This window comes from Martes martes, assembly GCF_963455335.1.
Source record: "Martes martes genome assembly, chromosome: 1".
Lineage (NCBI taxonomy): Eukaryota > Metazoa > Chordata > Mammalia > Carnivora > Mustelidae > Martes > Martes martes.
This window is the reverse complement of record NC_137888.1, coordinates 206,856,364-206,877,664: the sequence shown is the minus strand read 5'-3', so window position 1 is coordinate 206,877,664 and position 21,301 is coordinate 206,856,364. Positions and strand designations below refer to the sequence as shown.

Below are 21,301 nucleotides of genomic sequence, written 5' to 3'. Positions count from 1 at the left end.
ATTCATTGTTTTTTCATCACACCCAGTGCTCGATGCAATCTGTGCCCTCCCTAATACCCACCACCCGGTTCCCCCAACTTCCCACCCCCCGCCCCTTCAAAACCTTCAGGTTGTTTTTCAGAGTCCATAGTCTCCCATGGTTCACCTCCCCTTCCAATTTCCTTCAACTCCCTTCTCTCCATCTACCCTTGTCCTCCATATTGTTTGTTATGCTCCACAAATAAGTGAAACCATGTGATACTTGACTCTCTCTGCTTGACTTATTTCACTCAGCATAATCTCTTCCAGTCCTGTCCATGTTGCTACAAAAGTTGGGTATTTGTCCTTTCTGATGGAGGCATAATACTCCATAGTGTATATGGACCACATCTTCCTTATCCATTCATCCGTTGAAGGGCATCTTGGTTCTTTCCACAGTTTGGCGACCGTGGCCATTGCTGCTATAAACATTGGGGTACAGATGGCCCTTCGTTTCACTCCATCTGTATCCTTGGGGGAAATACCCAGTAGTGCAATTGCAGGTCATAGGGAAGATCTATTTTAATTTCCTGAGGGATCTCCACATTGTTCTCCAAAGTGGCTGCACCAACTTGCATTCCCACCAACAGTGTAAGAGGGTTCCCCTTTCTCCACATCCTCTCCAACACACGTTGTTTCCTGTCTTGCTAATTTTGGCCATTCTAACTGGTGGAAGGTGGTATCTCAATGTGGTTTTGATCTGAATCTCCCTGATGGCTAGTGATGATGAACATTTCTTCATGTGTCCGATAGCCATTTGTATGTCTTCATTGGAGAAGTGTCTGTTCATACCTTCTGCCCATTTTTTAATATGATTGTCTGTTTTGTGTGTGTTGAGTTGGAGGAGTTCTTTATAGATCCTGGATATCAACCTTTTGTCTGTACTGTCATTTGCAAATATCTTCTCCCATTCCGTGGGTTGCCTCTTTGTTTTGTTGACTGTTTCTTTTGCTGTGCAGAAGCTTTTGATCTTGATGAAGTCCCAAAAGTTCATTATCGCTTTTGTTTCCTTTGCCTTTGGAGACATATCCTGAAAGAAGTTGCTGTGGCTGATATCAAAGAGGTTACTGCCTATGTTCTCCTCGAGGATTCTGATGGATTCCTGTCTCATGTAGAGGTCTTTTATCCATTTCGATTTTATCTTTGTGTACAGTGTAAGAGAATGGTCGAGTTTCCTTCTTCTACATATGGCTGTCCAGTTTTCCCAGCACCATTTATTGAAGAGACTGTCTTTTTTCCACTGGATATTTTTTCCTGTTTTGTCGAAGATTATTTGACCATAGAGTTGAGGGTCCATATCTGGGCTCTCTCTACTCTGTTCCACTGGTCCATGTGTCTGTTTTTATGCCAGTACCATGCTGTCTTGGTGATCACAGCTTTGTATTAAAGCTTGAAATCAGATAACGTGATGCCGCCAGTTTTGTTTTGTTTTTCAACATTTCCTTAGCAATTCGGGGTCCCTTCTGTTTCCATACAAATTTTAGGATTATTTGCTCCAGCTCTTTGAAAAATACTGGTGGAATTTTGATCGGAATGGCATTAAAAGTATAGATTGCTCTGGGCAGTATAGACATTTTAACGATGTTTATTCTTCCGATCCAAGAGCATGGAATGGTCTTCCATCTTTTTGTGTCTTCTTCAATTTCTTTTAGGAGTGTTCTGTAGTTCCTCGAGTACAGATCTTTAACCTTTTTGGTTAGGTTTATTCCGAGGTATCTTGTGGTTCTTGGTGCTATAGTAAATGGAATCAATTCTCTAATTTGCCTTTCTGTATTTTCATTGTTAGTGTATAAGAAAGCCACTGATTTCTGGACATTGACTTTGTATCCTGCTACATTACTGAATTGCTGTATGAGTTCTAGTAGTTTGGGGGTGGAGTCTTTCGGGTTTTCCATATAAAGAATCATGTCATCTGCGAAGAGAGAGAGTTTGCCTTCTTCCTCGCCGATATGGATACCTTTTATTTCTCTCTGTTGTCTGATTGCTGTTGCTAGGACTTCTAATACAATGTTGAACAAGAGTGGTGAGAGTGGGCATCCTTGTCGTGTTCCTGATCTCAACGGGAAGGCTACAAGCTTTTTCCCATTGAGGATGATATTTGCTGTGGGTCTTTCATAGATAGATTTGATGAAGTTCAGGAATGTTCCCTCTATCCCTATACCTTGAAGCGTTTTAATCAGGAACGGATGCTGGATTTTGTCAAAAGCTTTTTCTGCATCAATGGAGAGGATCATGTGGTTCTTTTCTCTTCTCTTATTGATTTGTTCTATCACATTGATTGATTTGCGAATGTTGAACCATCCTTGTAACCCAGGGATGAATCCCACCTGGTCATGGTGGATAATCTTTTTAATGTGCTGTTGGTTCCTGTTTGCTAGGATCTTGTTGAGAATCTTGGCATCCATATTCATCAGTGATATTGGTCTGAAATTCCCCTTTTTGGTAGGGTCTTTGACTGGTTTGGTGATCAGGGTAATGCTGGCTTCATAAAAAGAGTCTGGAAGTTTTCCTTCTGCTTCAATTTTCTGAAACAGCTTCAGGAGAATAGGTGTTATTTCTTCTTTGAAAGTTTCATAGAATTCCCCAGGGAATCCTTCGGGTTCTGGCTCTTGTGTTTTGGGAGGTTTTTGATCACTGCTTGAATCTCGTTACTAGGTATTGGTCTATTCAGGTTGTCCATTTCTTCCTGGTTCAATTTTGGGAGTTTATGGTTTTCCAGGAATGCATCCATTTCACTAGGTTGCTTAGCTTATTGGCATATAACTGTTGATAATAACTTCTGATGATTGTTTCTACGTCCTTGGTGTTAGTTGTGATCTCTCCCTTTTCATTATTAATTTTATTAATTTGGGCTTTCTCTCTTTTCTTTTGGATTAGTGTGGCCAATGGTTTATCAATCTTATTGATTCTTTTTAAAAACCAGCTTCTAGTTTCATTGATACGTTCTACTGTATCTCTGGTTTCTACCTCATTGATCTCTGCTCTCATCTTGATTATTTCCCTTCTTACGTGTGGGGTTGGTTTGATTTGTTGTTGATTCTCCAGTTCTTTAAGGTGTGGAGACAGCTGGTGTATTCTGGATTTTTCAATTTTTTTGAGGGAGGCTTGGATGGCTATGTATTTCCCCCTTAGGACCATCTTTGCTGTATCCCATAGGTTTTGGAGTGAAGTGTCTTCATTCTCATTGGTTTCCATAAATTGTTTAAGTTCTTCTTTGATCTCCTGGTTGATCCAAGCATTCTTAAGCAATGTCGTCTTTAGCTTCCAGGTATTTGAGTTCCTTCTGAACTTTTCTTTGTGATTGAGCTCCAGTTTCAAAGCATTGTGATCTGAGAATAGGCAGGGAATAATCTCAGTCTTTTGGTATCGGTTGAGCCCTGATTTGTGACCCATTATGTGGTCTATTCTGGAGAAGGTTCCATGTGCACTTGAGAAGAATGAGTATTCTGTTGTTTTAGGGTGGAATGTTCTGTATATATCTATGAGGTCCATCTGGTCCAATGTGTCATTCAATGCTCTTATTTCTTTATTGATTTTCTGCTTTGATGATCTGTCTATTTCTGAGAGAGGCGTGTTAAGATCTCCTACTAATGTATTCATATCAATATGACTCTGTATCTTGATTAATAGTTTTCTTATGTAATTGGCTGCTCCCATATTGAAGGCGTAGATATTTACAATTGTTAGATCATCTTGGTGGATAGTCCCTTTAAGAATGATGTAGTGTCCTTCTGTATCTCTGACTACAGTCTTTAGTTGAAAATCTAATTTATCTGATATGAGAATCACTACCCCAGCCTTCTTTTGAGGCCCATTGGCATGAAAGTTGCTTCTCCATCCCTTCACTTTCAGTCTGGGTGTATCTTCAGGTTCAAAATGGGTCTCTTGTAGACAACATATGGATGGGTCCTGTCGTTTTATCCAATCTGCAACCCTGTGTCGTTTTATGGGCGCATTTAGGCCATTCACATTGAGAGTGATTATTGAGAGATACGTTTTTATTGACATTGTGTTATCTTTGAAGTCTTTCTTTCTGTCGATTGTCTCTATATTTCTGTTCAATGCTATTCTTAGGATTTTTCCTCTTTTATAGAACCCCCCTTAATATTTCCCGCGGTGTCGGCTTGGTGGTTGCATAGTCTTTTAAGCCTTGCTGGTCTTGGAAACTCTTTATCTCTCCATCCATTTTGAATGTCAGTCTTGCTGGATAAAGTATTCTTGGCTGCATGTTCTTCTCATTTAGTGCCCTGAATATATCTTGCCAGCCCTTTCTGGCTTGCCAGGTCTCTGCGGACAGGTCTGACGTTATTCTGATGGGCTTTCCTCTGTATGTAAGGAGCTTCTTTGTCCTAGCGGCTTTCAAGAGATTGTATCTACAATTATGATTCCTCAATTTTACTATGAGGTGCTTGAATTTTTTTTGGAATTTATAATCTCGGGGGGAGATCTTTCTGCCTCTAGTACATGAACACTTGTTCCATTCGCAAGATTGGGAAAATTTTCATGAAGAACTTGTTCCACACTATCTTCTAGACTTCTTTCTTTCTCCTCCCCTTCAGGGATTCCAATAATTCTGACGTTGGAACGTTTCATGGCATCATTTATTTCCCTGATTCTGTTTTCGTGGCTTCTAAGCTGTATGTTCCAGGCTTCCTCCTGATCCTTTCTCTCTATCTGTTTGTCCTCCAGATCACTAGTTCTATCTTCTGTCTCAGTTACCCTAGCTTTTAGAGAATTTAGATGAGATTGGAACTCATTGAGAGCGTTGTGAACCTCATCCCTGGTGGCCTTCAGCTCTGCCCTAACATTATGAACATCCTCCCTGGTCGCTTTCAATTCTGCCCTAATCAATTCTGTTTGGTCATCCATGGCTTTCTCCAACCTAGCTATTGCCTGGATAATTGTTAGCCTGAATTCTCTTTCTGACATATTGTCTATGTTGATAGCCGTTAGCTCTGTTGCAGAAGGCCCATCCTCTGTATTTTTCTTCTGTTGGGGATTCCTCCTCCTAGTCATTTTGGTGAGAGATGACTGGACAGATGTAGCTGGATGTGTCGACCGTGGTGCAGTCAAGGTGCACCCTGGAACGCTTCTGAGCACTCAGGATTCCCCACCCAAACGAGAGAAAAAAGAAAAGAAAAAGAAAAAAGAGGGAGAGAGAGAGACAGGAAAAAAAGGGAAGATAAAAGAGAAGGTTCAGCCCAAATGGGCCCCAGGGTAAGATTTATGACGTATACAAACAAAAACAGACAAACAAAAAGACTCATAAAATTATATGATGAGAGAAAAAAAATATATATATATAAGCAAAAAAAAAGGAGGAGCCTTGTCAAGAAGAACCCCAAGTATAAGATTTATATACTCTCAGGACAAACATAAATACACAGAGACACTGGCAGAAGAAAAAGATGGGAGCATGGTTATAGATTCTCGGTGTGGGCGAGGAAGATTATTTTGATTCTTCCTGGATGTATCTTGGTATCTTTGTTAAAGGACTCAACTTTCCTAAGAAACAGGGGGATTAAAAATTGGTTCACCTATAGGGGTAGCATTGCTTGGAGAAAGGGGGTTACCTTGAAGTTTAACTCTATATGAATATTAGAAAATAAAAATAAAAAAGGAATAAACTGGAGTAAACTAAACTAAAAATTTTTTTTAAAATTAAGAAAATAGAAAAGCAAAAGAAAAACACATGTGTATGTATCAAAAAATTCAGGTTAGAACTTTATTATGGAATTTGATGTAGTGGACATCTCACTATGATGGTAAATATGTTAAAAATTATCTATAAAAAAAAGAAAAAAAATGAACCAGAATAGTGAGAAGGAATTAAAAATAAAAGTTGTATCTATGAAGTAGTGGTGGTTGTTCTCTTGTAGTCTTTTTTTTTTCCTTTCCTGATTTGTTTTCTGGGGGAGGGGGCTGCCACGTGGGTTTTCAGTCAATGATGTTCCCTGAGTTAAGTCCTCCCGACCCCCTCAAGGGGGTGGGCTCTGAGAAAAACAGTTTTTTCAGGTTTTTGTTCTCTGGAGGTTTTTATGTTTGTTCACTTCTTTTCTCTCGCCTTGACAGCTTTTGATGGTTTTTGGAGGTTTAGAGGAAAGAAAAGTGCACCTCAACCTCCCTCTCCTTTTTGAGTTTTTAATATCTTTTTTTTTTAAATTTCTTTTCAGTGTAACAGTATTCATTGTTTTTGCACCACACCCAGTTCTCCATGCATATACACAAAATGGAATACTATGCAGCCATCAAAAAATGAAATTTTGCCATTTGCAACGACGTGGATGGAACTAGAGGATATTATGCTAAGTGAAATAATTCAATCATAGAAAGACAACTATAATATGATCTCCATGAAATGAGGCAATGGAGATGCAAAGTGGGGGTTTGGGTGGTAGGAAAAGAATAAATGAAACAAGATTGGATTGGGAGGGAGACAAACATAAGAGATTCTTAATCTCACAAAACAAAATGAGGGTTGCCAGGGGAGAGTGGTGGGGAGAGGGTGGTGGTGTTATGGACATTGGGGAGGCTGTGTGCTGTGGTGAGTGCTGTGAAGTGTGTAAACCTGACGATTCACAGACCTGTACCTCTGGTTCTAATAATACATTATATGTTAATAAAAAATAAAAATAAATAAATAAATAGAATGTTAAAAAAAAGTGACCCTCATCATAGAGATAATAACCTAATAGGTAGACAGCTACATGACCAAGGACTGATTGGCATGACTTACCACACCCTTAATACTTGTTAGTTCTGCAAAGGAGCTCATAAAACCCCCTAATCTTAAAAACTCTGGGGCCCACCCTTGGGCCCCTTCACTCTTTGGGAGCTTTATACTGTTGCTCAATAAACTTTGCTTTGCTGCCTACCACTCTTTGTCTTGTCTACCTTTTCATTCTTCAAAGCAGTGTCACCAAGAGCTGTGATTAACTAAAGGGACAGAAATCCTGTAACACTGGTGTGTGGACCACTCTTTGATTAACAAAACTGTGATCCTACATGAGAGATAGGTATAGGGAGTTTTAGGCATTCTTCACCAAATATTGTCGTTGCACAAAATTTTGGAGAAAGAGTATATTCACTCATTCTTTTTTTTAAATTTCTTTTCAGCATAACAGAATTCATTTTTTATGCACCACACCCAGTGCTCCATGCAATACATGCCCTCCCTAATACCCACCACCTGGCTCCCCCAGCCTCCCACCCCCCCGCCCCTTCAAAACCCTCAGATTGTTTTTCAGAGTCCATAGTCTCTCATGGTTCATCTCCCCCTCCAATTTCCCTCAACTCCCTTCTTTTTTTAAATTTTATTTTATTTTTTCAGTGTTCAAGAGTCATTGTTTATGCACCACACCCAGTGCTCCATGCAATACTTGCCTTCCTTAATATCCACTACCATCATCTCCCAACCCCCCTCTCCCCTCCCCTCCAAAACCCTCAGTTTGTTTCTCAGGGTCCACAATCTCTCATGGTTGATCTCTCCCTCCAATTTTCCTGAGCTCACTTCTCCTCTCCTTCTCCCAATGTCCTCCATGTTATTCCTTATGCTCCACATAAGTGAAACCATGTGATAATTGACTTTCTCTGATTGACTTATTTCACTCAGCATAATCTCTTCAAGTCCCATCCATGCACCCCCATGTTCATAGCATCAGTGTCCACAAGGCTGAAGTTTTATCAGAGACTAAAAGCAACATTGTCTTGACAATAGTCCAAACTCCAAGGTCCTGTAAACTTCATATACAGAAATTCCTTAGAAATTTACGTTATCACCACCCACTCCCTCCACAAACTCCAAAGTACTGAATCAGTCACTGCTCAAAATCCTGGTTCACCTCTCTCTGCCCATGGGTCCTAACCTTGTGGTAAAGTGAAAGCACCTTTTTGCACCATATAGTGTCTCAAGAATTCTCTCTTGACCTTTGCACTTGGCCACCTACATAATAATGGAATCCCATTTGACAAAGACAGCTTGTTATACAGCATTAGGTGACTGACACAATAATCCAAATAAACAGATCTGAGACAGAGCAATTGCTGCATTTTATTTGTGGCATATTATCTGAGCAATGAGGAGAGAAGTCATAGTCATTCTGTTATTCAAGTTTCTTTTCAATGTTTTATAGACAAGTGACTATATTTGGACTGTTCCTGTTCACTGAGGGAGTTTGAAAGATGTGCACATTTGTGCAGAAGAACTGGTGACCCTGAACCACACGACTGGCAGGACATCCAGCTCTCCTGTGGTGTCCTCTGATCATTCAGGGGGAAGAGACTTCTGAGCAGGAAGGAGGCACAAATTGGATGATACTGATACTGTTCATTCACCATCCCTTAGCAACTGTGACAAATATTAGGAAAAGGACGATATTTTGTGGAACAATAGAAAGAATCATATAAGCAGGCAGTGCTGAAAGTTTTCAAGTAAAAACAGGAAGATAATTCAGTGATAAAACAAAGAAGACTCTAACTGACCCTTCAACTCAATAAATAAATAAGCTCCCTCAATTGCAGACACCAATCTTCCATGCTTCGATCAGTAGATGCCCAGGATTAACTCTAATGTAAGAGAAGAAAAAATTCAAAAAGGAATATTTTGTTTAGTAACAAAATGAATGTTTTAAAATTGTGTTTCATTACATGTGTGGTCATCCTGATACTAAGAACATGTCAGGTCGATCTGTTTATTCAAATTTTCCTTTCCGTGTAGACTCCCCTGGAGAGATATATTTACTAATCAGTGTGGTGGCTACCACAGTCTTCCTGGACACTAAGCTGAATCACAGAGCAAAATCAGGAGACCAGTTAGGAAGCACATGTTTATGGAGTAAGTACTGGCATTAAGCTTTGGATTTCTGAGGCATCCATTTCAAAGGCAACCGTGTAGAGTAAACGCATTGTCAGCTGTGGGACATTATTACCAGGTAAGCCCTGAGGTTTCCCACACCATGAAATACCTCTTTAGAAAGCCCTGGGTAACCTCCAAACTGACACATGAATGGCCTTGCTTCCCCCTTCAGCACCCAAATTCTACTCATAAAAAATTGGCCTATAAAATGTGAAACCCACAAATCTTTAACCTCTCTGGCCATGTGCACCAATAAAGGCATGTCCCTCAGCACCACTCTCTCCCTTTCAATACCTCTCTCTCTCTCCTCTAACACTCCCCTGAATAGTCTTTGGGCTCCCTTATGCCCTCCAGGACCTATGAGTAACAAACCTGGTTTTGTTAGAGTTCTATAATGGGTTTTGCTGAGGTGTGTCTTGCAATCACAATAAGAACCCAAGGGCTGGTACAGCCAGAGCAGAGGCTCTGGTCAGGGAAGCATCTGTGGGAATGCCCACAAGCACAGAGATGTGGGGGGGTGCTTGGGCTCTCCTAGAATGAGCATTCATGTCAGTAGCCTGAGACTTAAACAGAGCAATGTTAGACTCAACATTCACAGAAAGAGTAATGAGGATAGATATATAAAAACCCTGACAAACTCAAGATAAAACTATGGTTTTGTATTTTCATCTACAAATACATTATGTGAAGGACTTCATGGCCAAGTATAGTTTCTTCCACATGAAAAATATAATTTATGATTACACTTTTGGGATATCTAGGGAAAATTTACTTGGCATGGTATAAGTCATTTGAAATGAAATTATTTTTAAGAAATCCAACTTGCCCAGTGTAAGATACAGAAATTTCTAGGCATGTATGACCAAGGTTGGGGAAAATATTGGAATTTTATGAGGACAGATAAAGGGGAAACTGTATATCAGAGAGAGCAGAAGCTTAATAGAATGGGTTATGTAAATGTATGGAGAATTTGAATTCAAACAAATGGAAATCCAGGAAATAAGCAGAAGAAGCAGATTCTAATTCTACAGCCCAATAGAAGAATGGCAGTTCCTGGCTATGAGTCTGTGATCCCTGAATTCATGGGCACTTCTTCAGCCCCAGGATGATTGGCACATACAACACTAGAACCCCAACAATTCTTTTCAGAGTCCTATATATGTCTCTGTTCCTCAGGCTGTAGATGAAGGGGTTCAGCATGGGTGTGACCACTGTGTACATCACAGAGGCTATGGCACCTGAGTGGGAGTTCTGGGTAGCAGCAGAGCCAAGGTACACTCCCAGGACTGTAGAATAAAATAAGGAGACAATTGAGAGGTGAGATGCACAGGTAGAAAATGCTTTATACTTGCCAATAGCTGATGATATTCTACATATGGAGGAAACTATCTTAAAGTAAGAGTAAAGGACTCCGGCCACGGGAGGACAACCGAGAATCACAATTCCGAAATACATCACCATGTCATTAAGAAAGGTGTCAGAACAAGCATGACCGACCACCTGATTGATTTCACAGAAGAAATGGGGTATTTCCATGCCTGTACAGAAGGATAGCCGCAACAACATTAAGCTCTGTAACAAGGAATTCAGAACACTGATGAGCCAGGACACCATAACCAGCAATCCACAGAGCCGGGGATTCATGATGACTGTGTAGTGCAGGGGGTGGCAGATGGCCAGAAAACGGTCATAAGCCATTACCGTCAGGAGTAAATTCTCCAGGAATCCAAACACATTGAAAAAAAAAATCTGGCTGATACAGCCTGCATATGTTATGGTTTTTCCCTGAACCTGGATGTTCCACAGCATCTTAGGGATGGTGGTGGAGGTGAAGCAGATGTCTACAAAGGACAGATTGGCGAGGAAGAAGTACATGGGAGTGTGGAGGTGGGATTCAGAGCCGACAGCCAGGATGATGAGCAGATTTCCAAACCCAGTGATCAGGTACATGGAGAGGAAAAGCCCAAATATGAGGGAGTGAACTTCTGGTTCCTCTGATAATCCCAGAAGAACAAACTCTGAAATTTCTGTATCATTACCTGGTTCCATCTGATGGACGTGACTACCAGGGAAGAAAAAATAATATAATAATTTTCAACAAATGGATCTTAATTATTTAATTATTTATTTATTTATTAGCCTTTATTTTTCTTTCATTATTTAGGTTTCTATTTAAATTCCAGTTAGGTGACGTGAAGTATAATATTACTTAAAGGTGTGCAATATAGTGATTCAACACATCCACAAACCACCTTGTGCTCATCAGAAGTGTTCTCCTCAATTCCCACCAACTATTTCCCTATCCTTCACCACCATCTCTCCTATGGTAACCAGCAGTGAGTTCTCTGTAGTTAAGAGTCTGTTTCTTTATTTCCCTCTCTCCCTCTCTTTTTTTCCTTTGCTCATTTCTTTTGTTTCTTAAGTTCCACATGACTTAAATCAGGTGGTATTAATCTTTCTCTGAATGACTTATTTCACTTTACGTGATACTCTTTACCTCCATCTGTGTCAGACAAATGGCAGGCATCATGTTTTATGTCTGACTCTTATTCCATTATACATATTAAATATACCACATACTCCTTATCCATTCATCAACTGATAGATGCTTGGGTTGTTCCCACTGTTTGTCTATTGTAGATAATGCTGCTATAAATATTGGGGAACATGTATCCCTTTGAATTAGTATTTCTGTATTCTTTGAGTAAATACCCAGCATTGCAACTGCAGGATCAAAGGGAAATTCTATTTAACTTTTTGAGGAACCTCCTTACAGCTTTCCAGAGTGGCTGCATTGGGTCGCATTCCCACAAGCAGGTCAATAGTGTTCCTCTTTTCCACATACTCACCAACCACTGTTATTTCTTGTGTTGTTGACTTTAGACTTCTGAGAGGTATGAGGTGATACATGGCAGTTTTGGCTTGTAGCAAATGGGCATTATAAACAAAGTGACATACTATAATCTATATTTTGCCATTAGTAAGAAATATATATATATATATATATATATATATATATATATATAATTTATAGATCTGATCCCATTTAATGGATGTTACCTGACATCTCCAAATAGGAATTCCCGTCCATTCAGCCTTTGCCCTAAGAGGGCAGATATTGCAATTTTAATGAGAAATGTTTTCCTGCATTTGAGGAATACATGTTGAGTGCTGCCATCTTCTAGACAAAGAACACAGGGTGCTGAGAAAGAACAGTCCCTACATCTTTTGGGTGAATACGTAGGAGTGCAATTGCTGGATTGTAGGGTAGTTCTATTTTTAACTTTTTGAGGAAATTCCATACTGCTTTCCAGAGTGGCTGCAACAGTTTGCATTCCAAACCAAGAATACAAAAGGGTCCCCTTTCTCTGCATCCTCACCAACACCTGCTGTTTCATGTGTTGTTAATTTTATCTCATTGTAGTTTTTGTATTTAGAGTATGCATGTATGTTGTACATATGTAGTGATTTGTATTTCACTGATGAGGAGTTATGTGGAGCATCTTTTATATGTTTGTTAGCTATCTGTATGTGTTTTTTGTAAAAATTGTCTATTCAAGTCTTCTGTCCATTTCTTAACTTTATTATTTGTTTTTTGGGGTATTGAATTTGATAAGTTCATTATAGATTTTGGATACTAACTGTTTATAGATATGTCATTTTCAAATATCTTCTATATTCTGTAGGTTGTGCTCCTATATATTTACTCAAAGGATACAAGAATACTAATTTGAAAAAGTACATGCACCCTGATGATTACAGCAGCATTATTAATAACACCCAAACTATGGAGAGAGTCTAATGTCCACTGACTAATGAATGGATATTACTCAGCCATTAAAAGAAATGAAATTTTGCCATTTACAATTACCTGGATAAAGATACAGTATATTATGCTAAGCAAAATAAGTCAGTCAGAGAATGACAAACACCATATGATTTCACTCCTGTGTGGAATTTAGGAAAACAAAGCAAGCAAACATAGTGGTTAAAAAAAGAGAGATGCTCTGGAAAACAGCATGGAGCTTCCTCAAAAAATTGAAAATAGAGCTACCCTACAACCAAGCAATCACACTAGTGGGTATTTACCCTAAAGATACAAATGTAGTGACCTGAAGGGGCACGTGCACCCAAAAGTTTATAGCAGCAATGTCCACAATAGCCAAACTATGGAAAGAGCCTAGATGTCCATCAACAGAGGAATGAATAAAGAAGATGTGGCATATATATATACAATGGAATACTATGCAGCCATCAGAAGAAATGAAATCTTGCCATTTACAATGACATGGATGGAACTAGAAGGCATTACACTGAGCGAAATAAGTCAATCAGAGAAAGACAATTATCATATGATTTCCCTGATATGAGGAGTTTGAGAAGCAGAGTGGAGGTTTTGGGGGATAGGGAAGGAAAAAATGAAACAAGATGGGATCAGGACTCTAATTCTCACAAAACAAACTGAGTGTTGCTTGGGGGAGTGGTAATGTGGAGATTTCATGGTTTCATGTGGTTGGGTTATGGACATTGGGGAGGGTACGTGATATGGGGAGTGCTGTGAAGTGTGTAAGCCTGATGATTCACAAACCTGTACCCCTGGGGCAAATAATGCATTATATATTAATAAAAATAAGTAATAATAAAAAAGAGAGAAAGGCAAACCAGAAACGGACTCTTAACTGTAGAGAATAAACTGAGGGTTGCTGGAGGGAGGTGGGAAGGGGGATGGGTAAAAAAGATGATGGGGAAGAAAGAGGGTACTTGTGTTTATGAACACCAGATATTGTATCAAGTATAGAACCCACATTCAGATACCAACTTACACCAGTTAGAATGGCAAAAATTAACAAGGCAAGAAACAATCTATTTTGGAGAAGATGTGGAGAAAGGGGAATCCTCCTACACTGTTGTTGGGAATGCAAATTGGTTCAAACACTTTGGAAAACAGTGTGGAGGTTCCTCAAAAACTAAAAACAGAGCTACCCTATGACCCAACAATTGCACAACTGGGTATTTACCCCAAAGATACAGATGTAGTGAAAAGAAGGGCCATATGCACCACAGTGTTCATAGCAGCAATGGCCACAAGTGCCAAACTGTGGAAAGAGCAGAGATGCCCCTCAAAAGATGTGGTCTATATATACAGCTGAATATTACTCAGTCATCAGAAAGAATGAATACCCAACTTTTGTATCAGTATGGATGGCACTGGAGGAGATTATGTGAGTGAAATAAGTCAAGCAGAGAAAGTCAATTATCAAATGGTTTCACTTACTTCTGGTGCATAAGGAATAACGTGGAGGACATTAGGATAAGGAAAGGAAAAGTGAATTGGGGTAAATTGGAAGGGAAGATGAAGTATGAAAGACTGTGAACTCTGAGGAACAAACTGAGGGTTTTGGAGGGGAGGGAGGTGGGGGAATGGGTGAGTCTGGTGGTGGGTATTAATGAGAGCATGTATTGCATGGAGCATTGGGTGTGGTGCATAAACAATGAATTTTGGAACACTGAAAAAATAAAATAAAAATTAAAAAAAAAATAACTCTTGAATCACTAAATTCTGCATCTGAAACTAATATGGCACTATATATTAACTAACTGGAATTTAAATAAAAACTTGGAGAAAAAAAGAAAACTCCATATAATCCAATGATGAAGAAATAATATATATATATATATATATATATATATATATATATATATATATATATATAAATAAAAAGTATATATACCATAATAGATTGTGACAGATGCTGTGAAGGAGAAAAATGGTATAAAAAGGAGTGTATGAGAGAGTGTTAAGTTTTAATAGGAGTTCAAGAAGACCTACAAAGGAGGTGACATTTTAATAGAGGCTTCCAGAAAACACTAAGCAGGAGGAAGGAGGAAATGTGGGTTAGGTGTGTGTCCTGAAGGGAAAACAGAGCAAAGGCCCTGCAGAAGGCAGATATGCAGATCTCAAAATGAAGTCAGTGTGGTGAGGGAGTGAGCCAGAGGGAGAGTGGTGACAAGTGGTGACAGAGAATGTTGAGGACAGAGGTGGCTTTCCTGCCACTGACGGGGAGTCCTTCCTTCACATGGCGCTCTTTGCATCTTATTAATTGTGCCCCAATGTATTCTGTGAATAGAGATGGATCCTGTCCTTATTTCTATCCATTTTTAACATTCTGGCATTTAAAATTCACATATTGGAGTATATGAACTCCGGTACTATTGCCCTGAGGACTGCTATGCCTCACAACACACACACTCACACTTACACAGGCACAGACACACACACACACACACACTATCATTGGCACGCACATGAACACAGTGCAATATGGCCTCCTGGCACTATGTTACTATCATACTTTTCTTGCCTTTAACCACAATAATGTTGAAAGAAGTGAGAGAAGGTAAGATGTCAACATCAGGTTACCTTTGTCCTGAAGACTGTGTAAATAGTACTTAAATTCTAGTGATTAAGCCTTTAATGGACATGAAAACATGGGCTCCATTTAAATATGATCATCATGTAGCCTGTATTTATTTTTAAAATTTAAATTCAATTAGCCAACTTACAGTATATCATTAGTTTCAGATCTAGTGTTCAACAAATTATCAGTTGTATATAACACCCGGTGCTATCACATCACATACCCTTCACAATTCCCATCACTAATTGTGTCCTGTACTTAAAGAAACAGAATAAAGCAGTTCCAAATACACAGAGAGGAAAGAAATGGACACGAGGGGGAAAAGAGATATAATAAGTACAGGTGGTCCCTAGGAGGCTGTGATGAGAAGAAAGCTTCCCTGGTTCTGGCAGCATTCCATCCCCAGTCCACATTCCCTGATGCCCAGAATAATTAACAAAGCAGGAAAATAACAATGTATCTAAACAATAAAGCAGTGGTATCTTTAAGATGTCAAGACATTTTGCTGATTGAATATCCCTCTAGAAAAAATGCACAAAGGGAATAAGTCTCAATTTACAACAGAAAATTTACAATATATTACAATAGAAGGGGATTTTTAAAGATGAAATAATAAAAGACTTTTCTGAATGATTTTAAAGGCATTAATCAGTATTTGTAAAAATCTTACAATACAGTTCCTTCCTGTGACTGAGTGATTATAACCAATGAAAAGATTTGGCTGAGTTTTTCTTCTACCTCACAAATCTTGCCATTATTTTTACACCTCCTGTTAAGAAAATATTGCAAAATAAAGGTATTTGCATATTAAATACGATTTTTCATATGAATACTCACTGTGAGAGAAGATGCTGAGAAAAGTATGTCTCAAGAACTGCTGTTGCAAGGGAATAGTTGCCTGCCTGGGTCTGGGGTTTGCTATAAATGCAGAACATGCTCGAAACCACTGAATCTTTTTTTTTATTTAATTTTATTTTTTCAGTGTTCCAAGATTCATTGTTTATAAATCACACCCAGTGCCCCATGCAATAAGTGCCCTCCTTAATACCCACCACCAGGCTCACCCATCCCCCCACTCCCCTCCCCTCCAAAACCTTCAGTTTTTTTCTCAGAGTCCACAGTCTCTCATACTTAGTCTCCCCCTCTGATTTACCCCAATTCACTTTTCCTTTCCTTATCCTAATGTCCTCCATGTTATTCCTTACGCTCCACAAGTAAGTGAAACCATATGATAATTGACTTTCTCTGCTTGACTTATTTCATTCAGCATGATCTCCTCCAGACCCATTTTTAAAGCCAACACATCTTGAACAGTTCACTGCACATGCTCCAAGTCTAATACTGTGTCTTCCTAATCTCATTAACTGCAAACTCCTTGGATATGTTCTAATCTCTATGGAACCACTTAGGTCCCCCATTCCTTCTCCTGACTCATCCAACTGGACTTCCATTCCCACCACATATCATTAACAATGATGTTTGTATTGCTCTGTCCTAGACACTTCTCTTTCGAACACATTACATAAGTTACTTATAATTGAGTCTACCTAGTCTCAGGTGACCTCAGGTAAAAGTTATCAGATTCCATTCTCTTTGATTCTTTCCTGAAATACCTACTGAGCTCTCAGGCTCACCGGTTTGGGATCTGTAAGGTGAAGGTCTCCGTGTGGAGGTCTGAACTTCTCTTGGATGGTTGATGATGGAGACCAAAGTTCTGTTTCCAGACAGGACGGAAGGAAGCAATGAGGCATGGGTCCCCCTGCCAAACTTAGGAACCCAAAAATAACAACCATGTCCTGGCCAATCCAAGGTTTCACTTGCTGAAATTCTGCAGCAGAGGAGATATTTACAGCTCTGTGTGTCTGCTCATTAGGCACTGTTTCCACTGTTACTCTCACCTCAGAGCACTCCATTCCTCATGGGCCACTGATGTGGACAAAAAAGAAACTTCTGCTGAGATTCTGTTCCCAAGAGAACAGATTAGAAATCAAGGGAATCCAGTTTTGTATTCCTCATTCTCACGAACTTGCCTGCCTTCCAGAGGTCTAACCTCCTTGTACTTTACCTTAACCTTGAGTTGACATTGATTTCATTTAGTTGAAAGGTTACATTGTGATTTATAGCTTTGAGGAGATGTTAATAACTAAGCCATGTGATCCTCTTCATGTGTGTTTTTTTTGGGGGGGGTGGTTAGTTTTTCACATGTATTCAGGAAACAAAGTAGTTTAGAATTTATTTTCTAAGTCCTTTTCAAAGGGTTAATACACAAAATGGATGAAAGATCTCAATTTGAGACAGGAATCCATCAAAATCCTGAGGAGAACATGGGCAGTAACCTCTTTGACATCAGCCACAGCAAATTCTTTCAAGACATGTCTCCAAAGGCAAGGGAAATAAAGTGAAAATATTCCATGTTATCTTCAGAAATAAGAAAACTGAGGCTCAGGGGCATTACATTATAATAAGTTACAGAACAAAGTAGTTAAATCTTATTGTGCACTTTCTGGAATTGCATACAAAAGGAATTATTCAGAATTGCTCCTAAATTTTGTATGACTCCTTCAATGAAGCAAACTGTACACTTTATTTAAAAAAGTATTTTTATTAAAGTATAGTTGATAAACTGTGGAAGGAAACAAGATGCCCTTCAACGGATGAATGGATAAGGAAGATGTGGTCCATATACACTATGGAGTATTATGCCTCCATCAGAAAGGATGAATACCCAATTTTGTAGCAACATGGACAGGACTGGAAGAGATTATGCTGAGTGAAATAAGTCAAACAGAGAGAGTCAAGTATCATATGGTTTCACTTATTGGTGGAGCATAACAAATAATATAGAGGGCAAGGGTAGATGGAGAGGAGAAGGGAGTTGAGGGATATTGGAAGGGGAGGTGAACCATGAGAGACTATGGACTCTGAAAAACAACCTGAGGGTTTTAAAGGGGCGGGGGGTGGGAGGTTGGGGGAGCCAGGTGGTGGGTATTAGGGAGGGCACAGATAGCATGGAGCACTGGGTGTGGTGAAAAAACAATGAATAATGGTATGCTGAAAATAAATAAAAAATTAATAAAAAAAGTATAGTTGATACACAATATTACATTAGTTTCAGGTGTACAACATAGTGATTCAACTCTTTATGTTATGCTGTGCTCACTGCAAGAGTCAAACTACATATTCTAAAGATTTTATTTATTTATTTTACAGAGAGAGAGAGATAACAAGTAGGCAGAGAAGCAGGCAGAAAGAGAGGGGGAAGCAGGATTCTTGCTGAGCAGAGAGCTCGATGTGGGGCTCAGTGTGAGGCTTGATGTGTGGCTCAATCCCAGGACACTGAGATCATGACCTGAGCCAAAGGCAGAAGCTTAACCCACTGAGCCTCCCAGGCGCCCCACTAAATAACAAGTTTCTGATTCTGTATTAGTACATTCATCAATCCTGACGCTTTTGGCTTCCAGAAGCTAGTTAGATGTAAGTGTTTGCATATCAAAGGGAGTGAATATCAAGTGATTTGAGATTTCAGTACATTAACTTGAGATTTCATTCAGCAAACACAGGACCACCATATTTTAGACACTGTTTTGGTTCAAGGGTACAAAGTGATGAAGAAACAAACAGACACCACATAAGTAAGAGAGGGAAGTAAGAAAACAGTTGCTGTAAAGACTGCAATAGAATTTAACCCAATATGGAAGCTACACTTTACCCAGGGGAAGGTGAGAGAAGCCTTCCTGGTAGAGGGAGCATCTGAATTGAACCAGACAGTGAAAATACTAGAGGCAGAGCAAATGGAAAGTTTCAGGAATAGGATTGACCAGGCCATGTGGAATACTCCAGGTATCCTGTCAAGCAGAGTTATGGTAGAGGGCTGCACAAAGGGCCGGAGATGCACTTGGTAAATTAGGTAGAGACTGGACCTTGTAGAGCTTTGACCCTAACTCCACAGGCCATGGACAGATCATGAGGCAATATCAGCAGGGACGGACTCCGTCTGACCTCAAAGTGGAGAGAGTGGCACAATAGAGTCCTCCTCTGCCCTCTTTAACTTGAGGTGGTGGAGGGATGAACACACAGTGTGGAAGCGCTAAGACATGAGGGAGTGGAGGGCCATCGCAGAATGCCACTGTGGGCATTTCAGACTGTAAAGAAGCAGAAATCTCCCCATTAGGGAGATATCTGGTAGGTTTTCAAACAAAAAAGTATGAAAGACTTATTAGAGTTTGGTTATTCTTCTTTAAAAAATTTTTTTTATTAACGTATAATGTATTATTAGCCCCAGGGGTACAGGTCTGTGAATCACCAGGCTTACACACTTCATAGCACTCACCATAGCACATATCTTCCCCAATGTCTTTACCCAACCACCCTATCCCTACCCCTCTCCCTCTGGCAACCCTCAGTTTGTTTTGTGAGATTAAGACTCTCTTATGGTTTGTCTCCCTCCTGATCCCATCCTGTTTCGTTTATTCCTTTCCTACCCCCCCAAACCCCCACATTGCATCCCAACTTCCTCATATCAGGGAGATCATATGATAATTGTTTTTCTCTGATTGACTTATTTCACTCAGCGTAATACCTTCTAGTTCCATCCACGTCGTTGCAAATGGCAAAATTTCATTTCTTTTGATGGCTGCAAAGTATTCCATTGTATATATATACCACTTCTTCTTTATTCATTCATCTGTTGATGGACATCTAGGTTCTTTCCATAGTTTGGCTATTATGGACAATGCTACTATAAACATTCGGGAGCATATGCCCCTTCGGATCACTGCATTTATATCTTTAGGGTAAATACCAAGTAGTGCGATTGCTGGGTCATAGGGTAGCTCTATTTTCAACTTTTTGAGGAACCTCCATGCTGTCTTCCAGAGTGGCTGCACCAGCTTGCATTGCCACCAACACTGGAGGAGGGTTCCCCTTTCTCCGCATCCTTGCTAGCATCTGTCATTTCCTGACTTGTTAATTTTAGCCATTCTGCTTGGTGTGAGGGGGTATCTCATTGTGGTTTTGATTTGTATTTCCCTGATGCTGAGTGATGTGAAGCACTTTTTCATGTGTCTGTTGTCCATCTGGATGTCTTCTTTGCAGAAATGTCTGTTCATGTCCTCTGCCCATTTCTTGATTGGATTATTTGTTCTTTGGGTGTTGAGTTTGATAAGTTCTTTATAGATTTTGGATAGTAGCGCATTATCTGATATGTCTTTTGCAAATAACTTCTCCCATTCTGTCAGTTGTCTTTTGGTTTTGTTGACTGTTTCCTTTGCTGTGCAAAAGCTTTTGATCTTGATGAAGTCTCAATTGTTCATTTTTGCCCTTGCTTCCATTGTCTTTGGCGATGTTCCTAGGAAGAAGTTGCTGTGGCCAAGGTCGAAGAGGTTGCTGCCTGCGTTCTCCTCAAGGATTTTGATGGGTTCCTTTTTCACATTGAGGTCCTTCATCCATTTTGAGTCTCTTTTCGTGTGTGGTGTAAGGAAATGGCCCAGTTTCATTTTTCTGCATGTGGCTGTCCAAATTTCCCAACACCATTTGTTGAAAAGACTGTCTTTTTCCCATTGGACATGCTTTCCTGCTTTGTTGAAGATTAGTTAACCATAGAGTTGAGAGTCTATTTCTGGGCTCTCTATTCTGTTCCACTGATCTATGCATCTGTTTTTGTGCCAGTACCATACTGTCTTGATGATGACAGCTTTGTAATAGAGCTTGAAGTCTAGAATCGTGATGCCACCAACTTTGGCTTTCTTTTTCAACATTCCTCTGGCTATTTGGGGCCTTTTCTGGTTCCATATAAATTTTAGGATTATTTGTTCCATTTCTTTGAAAAAAAAATGGATGGGATTTTTTTTCCAATTTTTTATTTATATTCAGCGTAACAGTATTCATAGTTTTTTCACCACACCCAGTGCTCCATGCAATCTGTGCCCTCCCTAATACCCACCACCTGGTTCCCCCACCCTCCCACCCCGCCCCTTCAAAACCCTCAGGTTGTTTTTCAGAGTCCATAGTC

At 39.7% G+C, this 21,301-nt stretch overlaps 1 protein-coding gene across 1 annotated transcript; it reads right to left on the bottom strand.

Annotated features, from left to right (window-relative positions):
- Nucleotides 1-9,952: 9,952 nt before the first annotated feature.
- Nucleotides 9,953-10,921, bottom strand: LOC308352244 (olfactory receptor 7A17-like; the record flags this gene model as incomplete). Its single annotated transcript, XM_080818359.1, has 1 exon — nt 9,953-10,921. One exon carries the CDS (start codon nt 10,919-10,921, stop codon nt 9,953-9,955), a length of 969 nt encoding a protein of 322 aa, XP_080674485.1.
- Between the last annotated feature and the right edge of the window lie 10,380 nt (nt 10,922-21,301).